At 26.5% G+C, this 17,278-nt stretch overlaps 1 protein-coding gene across 2 annotated transcripts in view; it reads left to right on the forward strand.

Annotated features, from left to right (window-relative positions):
- Positions 1-1,756: 1,756 nt before the first annotated feature.
- LOC136091327 (fibrillin-1-like) overlaps positions 1,757-17,278 on the forward strand; it is a 110,185-nt gene continuing 94,663 nt past the window's right edge. The window contains exon 1 of one of the 2 annotated variants that reach the window (XM_065818755.1): positions 1,757-1,879. In XM_065818755.1, coding sequence (XP_065674827.1) covers positions 1,847-1,879 — 33 coding nt within the window. In that variant the 5' untranslated portion in view covers positions 1,757-1,846. The remainder of the gene's footprint in view (positions 1,880-17,278) is intronic. The other variant, XM_065818754.1, reaches the window with a different exon arrangement.

Here is a 17,278-nt window from a genome sequence, read left to right on the forward strand (position 1 = left end):
TTTATATGGAAAGATTAGTTTTAATGGATCATCAAGACAAAGTATTTATAAATAGAAATACAAGACTAGCAACACAAGAACTTAAAAGTGAAGAAAATCTTTTTAATACAGCTTTTGTGCCCCTATTGCTCAAAGTAGAAGATGGCAAATTTTGGAAAAATGGAAATCCTTTACGTTGTCACTTTTGTAGACCTCTTCATCTCCAATATAAAAAAGAGAGTCCAAATTTATCCAGTAAAGAAGAATCAGGTCTAAAAAATCAAATAAATACCTTAAAGATGTTTTTCAAAGCTTTTGATATTGCAGGAAGAAAGGTGACCTTTAATATCAGCTATAGAATTGATCTTACAATGTTTGATAATAAAGTAGTTAACGCAATTACAGAGACAAAATCCACTCAATCCTGCAATGTGTGCTTTCAGAGATTCAGATACTCTTCAGAGAACGGTTAAGCCTATATGCTGACATACCTAAAACTGGGTCTAAAAATGCCAATGACGGCAATACTGCGAGAAGCGCATTTAAAAATAGTGAAGTTTTTTCTGAAATTACTAAAGTTGGTTGTGATATAATTGAAAGATTCCATAATATTCTAATAACCATATCTTGTGGATATACTATTAATATCAATGAGTTAGATTTATACTGCACTGAAACAGTTAAATGTGTAGTGAGTTTAAACGACTGGTATCTTATGCCTCCTAATGTAAATAAACTGCTACTGCATAGTTCTTCTATATCACATAAATTACCTTTGCTAATCGGTGTATATTCGGAAGATGCATTGGAGAATTTAAATAAACAGATAGGAAATTCTAGACTTGAGCATACGGCAAAAATATCAAGGTTAAACAAAATGATGAATCAAATGCACTACCTTCTAGTAAGATTAGATTCAAAAGTATCAAGCATATCTTTTAGAAAATTTAAGAGCTATTGAGGAAAACCGTTACCAGACGAAGTTATTAAATTAGTTGTAATGTAAATAATAAAATAAATGTAACAAAATATAGTTTTTTTTCTTAATGTATTAACATTCTTTAAAAACCTTTTTTTTTTTACATATCAAATAGAGTTATATATCAAAATAACGTGTTTGTCTTAAAAATTCTAAAACTTAAAGAAAAATTTTTTGTACGCGTATAGTCACCTTTACGCGCGCATAGGTGCATTTTACGCGTTTAAGCTGCGCGTAAAAAAAAATTTATCAACAAATTTGAAATCTTTGACCCAAAAAATAATATTTTGATATATAACATTATTTATTTACAATTTATGTCAAATTTTATTTAATTTTTGCCGTTTTTTGAACGTCCTGAGTCACTGTGGGTCGTTTAGCGCGGCCAATAATATTATGTTGTCGCAAATAAACCGTTAAAAATATAAACCTTGTTAAAAATATAAACCTTGAAGATATAAAAATATTCGAACAAAAATAAGTAAATAATACCCTAATAATTTAAATCTTATTAAAAAAAAAAAGTAAATAATATATGTAAAAAAGTTTTATAGCTTACTACGGTCGTTTAGCGTGGCCAATAATATTATGTTGTCGCAAATAAACCGCAAATTCAAGCTTTATGTATCGTTTTTACTTTAAAAAAAATCAGCTAATTGCTGACAAATGTTTAATTACATTTATTTAACTCAAAAGTGTCAGATATATATGGTTTACTTGATGTGTGGTTACATGTTACCTTGACACGTACCTGACAACTAAATAAACTGCGGTAAAAATGTCAAGTTCAATATATTTAGAAAATTTTTGATTAAATTGCACATTAGCTTGACTATATACTTCTATAACAAAAATACGATATCGACAAAAAACTATTTAGTAGTAAATATGAAATTATCAGTTAAAAATCACAGTTATTGGGTATGATATATAATAGTTTTATTAATTTATTTAATTTTTATAACAAAATTGTAAAACTATTTTAGAGATTACTTTACTATATAAAATAGATTAAAATTAGATTAAAACAAATGATTTTTTATTAGCAAGTTTTATAAGTTTTGAGGAATTACGCGCTGTTTTTAAATATTATCTAAAAAAATAATTTTTTTTTACTTTAAAAAAAAAAAAATATTAATTGGAAAAAGTTATATTTTCCTACCTATATTCTTTCATAAAATATCAAAGAATATAGGTAATTAAAAAAGAGACCTAAATAAGAAATGCAATTAACAATAGCAATTTTAAAAAACCATTTAATAAAACCTTAATTAAAAAAATCAGATAATAATGTTAATAAATGCTTTTTTTAAATTCAAGAATAATAACGTATTTTAATGACAAAAAATATAAATTTTCCGTAGTTTTCTATTTTATTAAAAAAACTATAACTTAAAATTATTTCTTTATTTTATTTTTTTCAATGACCCTTTTTTTTTTTTTTTTTTTTTTATGCTTTTCAATAAAAAGGCAATCAACAAATCTGAAAAAGTCTATCGAAAAAAAAGACGGCAGAAAAGTGTAAACTATTTGTATATGAATTCTTATAAGATCTAATATTTTCTTCGTAAAATAAAAAGGAAACGGAGGTCTGGAATAAAGATTTTATGATATTTAAGAGAGCTAAATAAGCGAAAATTTTATAAATGTAAACTGACATAGGTTCGAAGTAGCTACAAAAACTGGCATAAGTGCGAAGGTTCGTAAACAGACTTAATTTTGCGACGTTGTCTTGTTTAGCTGAACTATCAGTTATTTCTTTGTTTGCTTTTTTTATAGTGACAAAAATATTTACTTAACATATTTATACATATATTATACATAAGAGGTTAATATAAATGACATCATAATGATTTGATACAGTTTTAATAGCTATTAATTAATAGTAATTTATGTTTGTTTTGAGTTCTTGGAATACATGCTCACTTTCGTTCAAAAAGAATTTCTTCTACTGAACCAGATGAACATTTAAAAACGCAATTTACCAAGAGTTAAATCTCGACCGTTAAATTGTTAGCACTCTGGGCAAAACCCACTTTGGCCCCCGTCTCACTTCGCTACAAATGGAGACTCTAACGCAAAAGTAGGGTTATAAAAACATACAAGCAAGATTTGCAAGATAACGTACTTAGTGAAATACTTCATCTCAAAAGTATTTACAAAACCGTTTTTTGCATTCAAAGTTCTTTTCTTTGCCATTTGAATTCAATTTATGACAAACAACTTTAAAGGAAGTGTCTGACAAATTAGTGGCTGCATAGCTCAGTTGGTTGAAGCGTCAAACTAAATGGTATAACCGGAACTGTTGTGCAATACAAGTTCAAATGCAAAGCAAATGTTAGTTAATAACTGCAGCAACATTGATTTAGTCTTTAAGACTAACTATGGCTGTTCCTATGCTATACCAACTGTATCTTTGGGCTGTGAAAGTTGTATTAATATATAGATCATGCAGATCAAAAAAAAAAAAAAAAAAAATCAAACTATTTTAAACGATTCCACTAATTATATCATCATCTGTAAGCTCCTTCAGCAGACTTGCAAATTTATCAAAAATATGACAAGAAAACCTTTTAAATTTTCTTGCTACTTTATAGATTAAAAAAATTTTAACTAGCTACCTTGATTTTAGTAATGTTATCAAAAAGTTTGAAAAAAAATTGAAAATTAAAAATTTCCATTAAGATAATGTTTGTAAATTTTACCATTACCAATACTATTTAATATATTCTCTTTCAAATAAATCAAAGGATTTCTTAAATATCATCTCATCATTTAAATAATCTTATTTTCATTGGTCTTTGTTTTTAATTTTTAGTGCTCTATGAATTAACATGACAACGGCGTTAAAAGTAGCTCATGGTACCCTGTAATATTGAATTATTCAATATAATTTCTTGTTTAAATAACATTTTACAACAATGTTATGATAAAAATCTGTTTAGGATTAAATTTAGGATTTAAAACTTTTTAGGATTAAAATTTAGGATCAAATAAGAAAACTTGTTCTGTTGAGAGTAGTCAAATTAAACTTAGTCATTTTGCAGTTATAAATTAATTAATGCTTTGAAAGCTTGAATGCTTTTGAAATATTGTAATTATTAGCGTCTTTCTCTCTTGGAGTCAGGTATAAAACATCAATTGACTCAATCACTCAGATGACTCAATCACTCAGATCTTCAGCGATAAAACATCAACTGACTCAATCACTCAGATGACTCAATCACTCAGATCTTCAGCTGTAAAACATCAATTGACTCAATCACTCTACTCTTATACTTCTTCACAAATTTTCTGCGTTTAAAATACTTTGCACCTTAATTATATTTTATAAATAGATTGAACTTGTTTTAAAGTTTCACTCTTACCTAAAACTATAGGCTCAATTTTTAAAAGTAAAGTTAAGCTCAGGGGCAGTTCTACGCGGGTTTGTGGGGAGGTATGATATTCAGGTTTTTTAAGGAACTTAGGTCAGTCGGGTATCCGACATATTTTAGCTGGGTAAATTTTGGTTTTAAGCATTTTTTTAAATTTTTTAGAAAGAAGTCGTTTTAAGTATTCGTCCCCTTAATTTATTTAAAATTATTATAGAAATGTCCCTAGTTAAGCACTCCAATCTTTATTTGGATATATCTTTACAACCTCTAAGTCTCATTAAGCTGAAAAAATAGTTTTGAAAAACTGAGATTTAACTATTTTCATTTCGAAACTTAATCTATAGCAAGAATCCCCAAATAATTACATAAGTTACTTTGTGATGTTTTTTAAATTAACGATTTAGTATGTTTTCCTTGGTTTTTTTTTAAAAAAATTGTTTAAAAAAAGTTTTCTTCCACCAAAATTTTTGTATCTATGCGTTAAGAGTAGGGTGAGTGGAGAGAAAAGGTTGCAAAAGACTTTATTATGGGGCCCTGTTTCACAACGTCGGAACCATCACTTAGGAAATATTTTTAGTGTCAGAATATTTCAATTTTTACGAATGACTAGTGAGTGTTTTGGAAATTATTGACCATTATATTGAGCTTATTCTGGCAACATTAAACGTTAGAAAATTTATTTATATTGAAGCTGCCTATTTTCACCGAAAATAAGTTAATTGACACTAAGTTCATCAAATCAAAAAAGTAAAGCGGCTAATATATGTACTTCAAAAGAGTTGACATAAATAACATAACCAACAGAAGTCGACTCTAACAAAAAGATGTTTCTTTTAATAAAATGTAATAAAATTATAACTCCAACAAGCATTAAATGCAACGAGTAGCCAACCTAAAAATAATGTTGTACAAAAGTTGATCTTTTATTGTTGATGAACTTGCATTTTTATCAAGATGATATATATCAACTTAGCTAGCAATGTGTGCTAGCTGAGTTGATATCGTGAAATTAAGTACACAAATTCTTTTAAAGAACTGTTAAAAAAAAAAAGAGAAAATTAAAAATGTAAAAGTTACAATAACGCTACTCAGTGAGCCTATTTATTTACGCAAGAGCGTATAATATCAAAAACCTTTAGCCACAATGTGAAAAAACTGAATACCAAAATGTCTAATATACAAGAAGCAAAAAAATTTTTTATGTAAAGTGTATAAGAAAATGTAGTTTATATCTAAATAAAACTTAAAAGTTTTATTTAGATATAAACTACAAAAGACTTAAAAGACAAAGATTCCATAACTCTATTAATCAAAAAGTATAAAAAGAGAAATTAAAATGAAGAAAAAATATCTAGTTAAAAACTATGGACATGAACATATATTCGTTTGAATCAACTGTTTATAAATCATTAGGAAAAACTTAATCGTTATATTATTACAAGCACCTCAAATAACATATGTAGCCAAAATAAGCTTCCCAGCAAGCACAATCATACGGAACCCAAACGGGAACCATCTGGGATGTCAAACGGGAACCGTACGGGATTTGGCCGCGGAATCTACACGGGAACCATATGGGGAGAAAAAAAAAACGATAAACTTTTAAGCTGCTTTTTTCTTTACCCCGAATTGACCCAAGATTTCTTTTGGATGCGTTTTAATTAGATTTAATTTTTGATTTTTTTTTTTAATCTATATTGTTTATAATTTATATTTTTTAGAGTTTGTTAGAAAACTCTAAAATAATGTAGATTATAAACAATCATTGTAAATAAGTATTGATATTTTAATGTTTGGTTCATTCTAAATAATTTAAATGACCATTTAAATTGTGACAGAGTTATTATTTACATAAGTTGTAACGGAAAAATTTAAAACACAAGGACATACATAAGCATGTTTTATTGAATAAAATAAAGAAGTGTTACATCTGTGTGTACGCGTATATATTTATGAGGTGTTATCTGCTGCATTAAATGGTACACGTTCTTTTCGGCCACCTTTGCCTCTATCACGAGCATTACTAAACCATGAAGAAAGTGCTTCTTTAAGGAACTTTTTTGATAAGTTTTCTTTTGTGCCATAGTTTTTTTTTGCAGCACCTAAAAATAGGTTAGTTCATTTTAAATAAATTGTAAAGGAAATTTTATAAGCTTCTAAATCATTTCATACTATTGCTAACGATGTTGCCGTGTTAGTGTTTTAGTGAATCATTTTTTCAAGAATTTCATATCCTAAATATTTGTAAAAAGTTGAAGATATTCCCAAGATATTTCGACAGGAAAAACTAATAAGGAAATGGGGTTTAGGTACTAAGTAGGTGAAAGTACTATGGCTCTTTTTGCAATTTAATTCAAAAAGCAAAAAAATCAAAAAAATTTGTAGAAGGAAAAAAAAAGGAGTGCATATGAAAACATACATACAAAACATTACTTAAAATAGATGCAGTGGCTGAAATGGCTATTTCTTTTTTTGACCTGTAAGGTTGTATTTTCGTGCCAGTTTGGGAGAGAATAAACACTTCATGTTTCTTCTTACAAAATCTGTTAGATTTGCTCCACCATTATTAACAAGAACCTGAACCTAATAACAAAAAAGATAACTATTTATAAAAATATATAATACATAATGCACAAAACATGAATTTAACAATATGCATTAGTTTTATGTTTTAAACAATATAGACATGTGCTCTATTCAAATATATTAGATAAAGGTAAACTTTAAATAATTTACCACCTTTTTTTTCACATCTACATCCTTCAACTTTTCTTCAATAGCCTCCACGTCCTCAATTGTTTTAAGAAGTAAGTTTAGCTCAATTTGTTCCTCCACAATGCCTTGTGTCACATTAGTTTGTTGTTGGATGTTGTGCAGCATAGCTGAATGTAACTTTTGGGTCTCTATTATTTCTTCTTGCCTAGCCAAAAGTTTCAACAAAAGTTTTTCTATTTGTGAAAAATGAAACCATTATTAAAAAACCAATATAAAACATTTTCATAAACAATAACCATTACATACACAATTATAAGCAACAATTTTGGTGATGCATTTTGATTTAGCATCTTACCTGATGTAGTATGGCCAAATATTTTTGACAAAGGATTAATTACGTCAAAAGGAAGACTAGGCACGTTTTTTGGCATAGCAATAGTTTCTGACTGAAAATCTACACACTGTGTAATTTGTTGGTGCTGAACTTCATTTTCATAAAACCACCCAAAAGAATAAAAGAATAAACAGTATTAAATTTATATTATTAATAAGTAATAAGTTTATAATATTTGCAGAAGTTTAAAATGTTGCAACTATATAAATCTTACGTGATGATTCTGTGTGTACCACAGGAGTAAACAATCCACTGTTGCCACTCTCAGAATGATTATCCCCTACAAACCCAAAATCAATCATGCTATAACAAAATTTACTTATTTAAATGCTCAGCATAAAATTAAAATGAAAGACTGATGCATTATTTATGAACTGATGAATTATTGTACTTTATTGATATTTAATAAAGTAAACAAATAATTTAAACAGCAAAACCTGATTCTAAATCTTACCTGATTGTCCCACTGATAATACAGGCTTAAGATACTTTTCTGTCATTCTTTTCTTTCTCCTAGGTTTTTTCAAAAAAAAAAAAATATATCAATAAAGAACAGAAGCAAAAATCATTTTAAGAAAAAATTTAATGCAACTAAGATTATATAAAGAAATTAATTGAACACCTATTGCAGTGTTTACTCTCTGAATCAGAACTTTCAGCTACATCTTCTTCGCTGCTAAACAGTTTTTTTTTTCAGACTGTTTAAAAATAAAATAGTAAACAATAAAAATATAATAATGTTTCTATTAAAAAATAAAAATTTTTAACAATTAAATTCAGAATAATCATTTTTATTTTTAAATCTAAACTCTATATGAAATAGCTCAAAGCTTTCTTTTTTGTTTGCTAAACTTCTCTTCATCTTAGATTTTATCAGATTAAATTAAGTTAAAAAAAGAAAAAAAGCAGTACTTTTCTTTAATCAAATTTATGCGCTGCACATATGATAAACTAATTCCACTTTAGGTTATCGGCCCATCTTTCATTGGTTTTTTAATGATTCATAGCTTTTTCTTTTAGACAAAAGAGTTGTCCAAACTTATGTTTTCGAAATAAATAAGCTTAACCTGTGGGAAAAGTTTTTATTAAGGTTGATAAAATGAAAGACAAAACGGAACTACAACTTTGGTTAACCTAACCTACAACCTTGACCTTAACCTGCTTTCAATTTGAGTTTGAAGTCTTTTATCCTATAATCTAAATGTAGCGAAAAACCAAAGCTGTTGAAAATCAAAAATAACGAAAAAATTATTTACTTTAAAATATTTAAAACTAATTCTTTAAATATATAGGAGTCTATTTAAGTATTGATTTCTTGGTGTTTTTAGTAAATGACGTTATTTTAAAACACATATAAATGTTTTTTTTTTTGAATTATGCTAAAAAAGGATAAATCAAACAACTTTTTATATTACTTAGTAATTTTGTAAAGTTTTTGTAATTCAGTAGAGTTAGTAATTTTTTTCATTTAAAAGCTTAGTAAATGTCATTAAATATCGAGTTTCATGATAACTTGTGTAATAAAAAAGAATTTATTAAAAAAAACAATTTTATTTGAATAAAAATAAAGATATAGCAAAGTTTCTATTTAGCTTTCTCAAAATAATGTGTTGCTGACTACATCCCTTTGGCATGACCCAATTCAATTAATAATAAAGTATTGATAAAAGTAAATTTCGGCAATAAAATGTGGGGAGCAAAATATTTCTAGCAATAAAAGTTTGACTTCAGCCAACAAATGCAAAGTGTATAATAAGCAACCAGCTACAATAATTTGAGACGTGTCAAACGACTTATTCGGTCTTTAGCATCACGTAAAACACACTAGACTTAATGCTCAACCATCATCACTTTTTTCATTTTTTAAGAAAATTAAAAAATTTTTTTTCCACCAATGTGAAATTAAATATATGAACTACAATTCACTTTTTGGCTTTCTTTTGATTTTATTTTTTGACTATATTTAAAATAAAAATAAAATTAACCTCCTGCTTTGTTTAACTTATTTGAGTTTGTTAAGTTAATTAAGAGTCTTTTTTCAGATACCATGACTGTCGATATGGTTGATATGATGTTAATAATTTTTTTATTTTTTAATTCAAAAGAAATTAGATTATTTGTTACTTTTGATGGTGTAACTATAAACTAATATAAAAATTTATCGATTTTCAAAAATTAGTTATTTTCAAAAAAGTTGCTTCCTGTTTTTAATTAATTCATATATATATCTGCTAATATATCTGCTTGAACAGAAGTAATTTGCAAATAAACTTTGATATTTTTGGATGTTATGCCGAGATTTTATCTACACTTTGTGTAAATAGAGTGTAAAAATATATTTAAATATACTTCTTCGGACATTATTTTATCAAGTAAAGCGTGTCAGAGAAGTTGTGACATTATTATAAGTTGTGTGATGGTACAAAACAAAATAGATCATTATAATGAAACTAACTATCAAATGTTTGAAATATAAATGATTGTTGCTAATGTAAATAAATTTAGTTGTTAATGTATTGGATCTCTTGATAAAACATGATAGAAAAGAGATCATAAATCTCTTAACTTATTACAGCAATAAATTGCAATAACAATAAAGTTAAAGTTTAAAATTAAGTCAAGTTTGCCGGTGTCATGAAATAAATTAACCCCCATAATAAAATAACTCCTGATGCGTAAAAAATAACACGGGGAGTTATTCTATTTCGAAATGTATTAAATCCCCTTAAAATAAATTAACCCCTGTCGGCGAAATAAATTAACTCCCAAAAATATTTTAACTTCCTTAGAACAACTTAACCGAGTTACAAAAAAAGTGTTTAAGCTTCATGTTTTCCAAATGTAGTGTTTTTAAATCTGTTAATTAGTTATTGATATGGATAAAATTGAATTTCTACTATTATTATATCATATATTAACAATATATATATAAAGTATATACAGAATATATATATATATAGTATATTATATATAGTAGCAAGATATATATATATATATATATATATATATATATATAAATATATATAATTATATATATGTATATATTTTATAATTATATATAAATGTATATATATATATATATATATATATATATATATATATATATATATATATATATTATATGTATATATATATATATGTATATATAAATATATATATATATTTATATATATCTACATATATATATATATATATATATATATATATATATATATATATATATATTTATATAAACATATATATATTATACATAAAATATATATGTATATTATATATAAAATTATATTTCTACTGTTATTATATCATATATTAACAATATATGTATATATATATAGTATATACAGTATATATATATATATATAGTATATTATATATAGTAGCAAGATCTCTCTCTCTCTCTTTCTCTCTCCCCTCTCTCTCTCTCTCTCTCTCTCTCTCTCTCTCTATATATATATATATATATATATATATATATATATATATATATATATATATATAAATATATATATATATATATATATATATATACCTATATATAAATATATATATACCTATATACCTATATACCTATATACCTATATACCTATATATACCTATATATACCTATATACCTATATACCTATATATAAATATATATATACCTATAAATATATATTTATATACCTATAAATATATATTTATATATATATATATATATATATATATATATGTATATATTTTATAAATATATATAAATGTATATATATATATATATATGTATATATAAATATATATATATATATATATATATATATATATATATATATATATATATATATATATATATATATATATTTATATAATGTATGTATATATTTACATCTAGAACATATAATTACAACGAGAAAGGATTATCTTGAGTTTCATAGAATCGTCTTAATTTCTCAATTCAGGAAGTGTATTTTAAAAAATTAAAGAAACGATATATATTTATATATACATTATTTAAGTCTAGATCATTACAATGCATTACAGTGAACATGTGCAATGAAGGTGGAGTCTTTCTAGAGTTAAGGAGTTTAAAAAGAACAATTCATTTTTGTCAAAATCCAATTCCATCATATGAAATCTTAAGAGATGAGCTTGAAAGTTTTACCTCAGATTGAGCCCTATGAGAGGGGGATGCAGTTGATGCCCGCACCAGGACCCATAATCGTTTAGATGCCCATTAAAGTTATAATTTTTTAGTAAAAAAAAGTTTATCTACATAACAATGTTTAGACATTTAAATTGCTTAGTATTTCCAAATATCATTGACTTTGTCTAACAATTTTTAGAAAACATTTTTTGATCATTTAAAACCTACTTCAAATGTTCTAAAGACATTCAGAACATATTTTTTATTTGATGGGATGGGAACCCACATTGATTCTGTGGAGCCTATATATATGACTTACTACTACATCACATTTTTATTCTCTTCAGTGCCCTGTCTATGCTTACCGATATTGGGATTATGTATTAGGCCTTTCTGAGGAGGCATATATACATATGCTTAAATGCAGTCACTTGATGGTTTATTATCTTTTATATGGCCACAATTTAGCAGAGATAAAGAGTGTATCCATTACAATTTTAAGGGCAGATCCATAGTAAGGAGGGGGTGATGGGTGATCTTTATGTGTTTTGAATTTAGTTTTTTATAAATTTTTGTATTTAACACAGCATGTTATTTAAAAAGTAAATTTTTTTTTTTTTAATTATTCACCTCATCAAGGCCCAATGGGGTCACGACAGTAAAGGAGGTTACTCTTTTTTTTTTTTTAATTCTGTGTAGTATTCGTGGTAAAACCTTCTCTGAACTCTTTAACTCCGAAATACAAACCTTTACGAGCAAAGCCGCTGCGCGGAGACACTAAGTTGAGCGCGGTACTTCCAGGGACGTGGTGGAACTCCGAACTTCTCTCTTATAAAGCAAGTGCTCTTACCACTGCAACATTACCCAAGTAAATTAGGGATGCTGTTTGAAAGTGGCTACAAACTTAAATAACATTGTGAAGTGAAAAAATAAAAATATGGGCTTGATTGCTTACAAATTATTATAATTGAATATCGACCCTCCCTAATAGATTGTCTGGATTCACCAAATTATAAAATCTTCTTTCCCGCCCCTCCACCCCTGACTTTATGGTCTTTATCTGCCATTGATTGGAATATTTTTTTTTTACTCATTGAAAATTCATATATAGGATAAAGCAAAATAATAAAAAACATGTTTAAATTATGTTACTCAATTTTTATAATAATAAATTTGTGTGTGTGTGGTTGATGCATGTGAAGTTTTTTATGCGTGATTTTTTATAATTACTATATATATATATATATATATATATTTTCATATATATATATATATGAATATATATATATATATATATATATATATATATATATATATATATATATATATATACATATATATATATATATACATATATATATATATATATATATATATATATATATATATATATATATATATATATATATATATATATATATATATATATATATATATACATATATATATACATTAGATTTAATAATAATGTTTATGCTATATTATAGATTCAGGAAATATTGCTTAACCCACTTTTTTAATTTTTCCTGGTGATCCCTGGTGGTATTTTTTGGGGGTAGCAGACCCCCATAAAAATACCCCCGGGATCACTAGGAAATTTAAAAAAGTAGATTTTGATACGGAATTTAACACAAATCAATAATATGAAAACTGTTACTAGTAATATAATTTAGTTTTTCAAACAATTATCTAGAGATGAATCGGCCTGGTAAGGCATCGACCATTTAGCAGATACATTAGCATCGGTTGCCATCGGTTTATGCTGATTGTTTTAAGAACATCATTTTTTATTATTTGTTTCTATATTGTAAGAAAACATATAATTGTGACAAATGTGAATGCAATCTATAAGCCTAAGTTATTATATAGGCATATCTGCGACCACTAAACTTTTCAAAATATTTTTTGAACTTTTTCTATCAGCGACTCCACAATTTTAAGTATGTTGTTATAATTTAAAGTTCTAAATTATAAGAACACACTAAAAATTAGACTACTTATGGATAACTCTACAAAAACAGAAATTTAATATTAAATTAATTTAAAAAAAAGTCTTACCATTTTAACAAATTTAAAAATAAAGTATAAGATATTTATAGCAATAAATACTAAATAGTTTTTCACCAAACACAAAAGAAGGCGGAGCTCCTAAAGATTTTCTTGCTAAGAACGAGAGATCTAAAATGTTATTATATTTGAAAATAATCCTATTATTATAATATAATAATCCTAAATAATCCTGATATTATCTTATTGTAAATAAAAAAAACAGAATACTTATTATAATTTAGGGCCAATGCATCGGTATCGGCCAAAAGTAAACATCGGTGCACTCCTACTTTAACAATTTTACTCCGAGCTTGCATTTGATTTTAAACGGAAAGCAATTAATCTTTCTTTGTTAGCCTCACGCTAAGCACTTATGCATATTGTCTTCTTTGTATTAAAAATACTCTGTTTCAAACGCCCATGCGAAGGAAAATGATTTTAAGGTATGTTTTACATTAAGTCATCATCAGAGGACGAAAAAAGCTTTAGAATAATATTATCAGCAGGAAAAATACTTAGTAAAAAATTGCATTTATAGAAAAGGATTTGAAGGAAATTTCCATCTATCTTGGTGTTTTTCTCACCCTGCTATTACCTTTGGCTGAAGACGAGAGATCCTTTACCAAGCTAGCTCTGACAAATAAAGAGCTACAATAGGAAAGGCTTGTTTTTAAGACCGTCTTATCCTTTCAATTGAAACAGATCTGGAGAATAAAGATAGGTACGATATTGTTAGTTCCAACTTTACTGCTAAGAAAGCTTGTAAAATCTTGGTAAAATGTCTTGGTATAATGTCAACAAAAATAACCGGAACATTTTTTGTTAAAATTCGTTATAATAAATATATTTAATTATGTTTTATTTGATAAAGTTGTTTAATTAAATAAGTAATTAAATGTTCATTACTTATTAATATTTATTAGAAATAAAAGTATTCACATTAAAATAAATAAATTTCAATAATATTTTGGAGTAAGCTCTGAAAGTGTATTGAAATGCTTTTTTCGAGAGTGACTAAGACATTCAATAGTTAATTTAACATATGTTACTATATAATAAATTAATATTTGCAACTGATTGCATGAGCAACATGTCGTCAGCTGAGAACCAAGAGGTTGTGTATTCATATGTTGAGTTTTATCTGTTTATTCTCCATAAATTATCATCATTCAATGGAGCCTGTGTCCACCAAAAAATCTAGTCAAAAAGTCAGACTATTTAGGAAATATTTGAACATTTAGCCAGACTTTCTGGCAGGATGTGTTTACAAATTAAAATTTAAAACTCAATTTTCTTGGAAACACAAAAAATGGAAATACGACCTCTTGGTTCTCAGCTGACGATGTATTCAGATAAATAAAAATATAAATTTTGCAAGTCTTGCTATCCGACAAAAAACTATTACGGCGTATTTTTATCATTGAAAATATTTTTGTCTAATATTTGGCAATTATTACAAAAATTATCGTAAATAATCGTTATTGCTAACCAACAAAGGATTCCAGTACATAAAGATCTAAAGTTTTCGGAAGTCTTGCCATCCGACAAAGAACCATTACGAAGTAATTTTTTCATTAAAAATATTTTTACCTAATATTTGCAAACAACATTTGGCAATTATTAAAAAGATTATCGTAAATAATATTTACTATTGAACAATTAAAATAAAAATAAATTGTTGAAAAAGTATAAAAGTATGATAGAATTATTTTGTTGTATAACACTCTCAATTATGGAAAGCACATTGAATGTTGAAAACATAAATATGGGTGATAACATTATCCAACACAAAATTGAAGATAAATATATTAAACTAGACGAAGAAATTTATATGAATTTGAAAAATTATATTTCAAATAAAGTGTATCCACCTGGTTATGATAAAGCACAAAAAAGACGACTGCGGCAAAAGGGATTTTCTTTTTTGATTGTAAAAGATTTTCTTTATCACAATAGTAAGAGTGCACATAGCAAATTAAGAAGAGTTATTGTTGATAAATTAGGAAGAGTTATTGTTGATAAATTATCGGCGGATAATTCCATCGTGCGATGGAATTATCCGCCGATAATTCCATCGCACGATGGAATTATCGGCGGATGTCACTTCGGTCAAACCGAAACATTAACTAAAGTAACCGATCGGTATAGGTGGCCTTATATAGCAGCAAACGTCCAAGATTTTATACGTACGTGTGCGCCTTGTCAAGTTGTAAATCCTGTTAACAAACCAGGTTCTTTATCATTGCATCCTATTAAAGTGACGCACATTTTCCATAGATGGGGTATTGACTTTGTTGGTCCTCTTAAAGAGACAAAAAAAGGAAAAAAGTATATTTGTGTAGCTATTAAATACCTTACAAAGTGGGTGGAAGTGAAAGCTATTCATGCATTTTTGATGAAACTTGTATTCAGATTTGGTGCATCTGACGTAATTTACATAACCAAGGTAAGGAATTCAACAACCAGCTTGTCGACGATCTCTGTGAACAAATGAAAATAACAGTTGCCTTGACATTTGCATACCATCCTCAGATTAATGGGTATGTACATATATATCCATATATATATATATATATAAATATATATATATATATATATATATATATATATATATATATATATATATATATATATATATATATATATATATATATTTATATATATATATATATGTATATATATATATTTATATATATATATATATATATATTATGTTTCATAAATTAATTATTTGATTATTTTTAACTTAAAACAAGTTTACTCAATATAACCGCTAGCGACGTTTCTACAAGTATATAGTAACTTACGTTAGTTCTTTTAGGTATTTGTACAGAAAGAAAAAAGGTTTATATTTTTAAGATGGCTTTTTGTATAACTAATTTTTATGTTATTGGTTTTTCAGACTGACGGAACGATTTAATCAAACCTTGGTAAGACATTTGCTCAAGCTAATAAACAAAGAAAGTGACGATTGGGACTTATTTATGATCCAGTTGTTTTTGCTTACCGCATTAATATTCAAGCATCTGTAAAGTATTCGCCTTTCTAACTAATGTATGGAGTAAAAGCTTGTCTTCCTATAAATTTAAAAAAAGATGAATGCAAGTCTTCTGTCGGTGAAAGCGAAGGCATACTTCAACGCATAATTAACCGAGGACAATCCTTACCAAATACACGAGAATAAGCAAAGGAAAATATTGAAAAAGCACAAGTTCAACAAAAGGTAAAGTACAATTTAAAGCATTCAGCTTCAACCTATAAAATCGGGCAAATGGTACTTAAATACAATCGTCGTCGAGACACACGAATGGGTGACAAGCTTTCTGCGCGTTTTACAGGTCCTTTTAAAATTTTAGACGAGTTAGAAAAAGGCGTTTACAGACTTCATTGGAAAAAAAATTATGAAACAAGTTGTTAATGCTAGCAACTTAAAACTTTGGTTTCCACCTACATTAATTACATCACCAACTTCTAATATTGCATTGAAAGATGTTTATTTGAATGAAACGATAACAGAAATTTTAGATTCAGAAGATCCACCCCCACAAGTTGCATGGTGGATACAGGAACTAAATCTAAAACAAGAAGATAAAGAAATTTTGGAATCTAATGAATGGCTAAATGACCGCATTATTGATGGAGTTAATACTATCGTTTGTCTTTACTCG

Source organism: Hydra vulgaris, chromosome 15 (assembly GCF_038396675.1).
Source record: "Hydra vulgaris chromosome 15, alternate assembly HydraT2T_AEP".
NCBI classification, from domain to species: Eukaryota; Metazoa; Cnidaria; class Hydrozoa; order Anthoathecata; family Hydridae; genus Hydra; species Hydra vulgaris.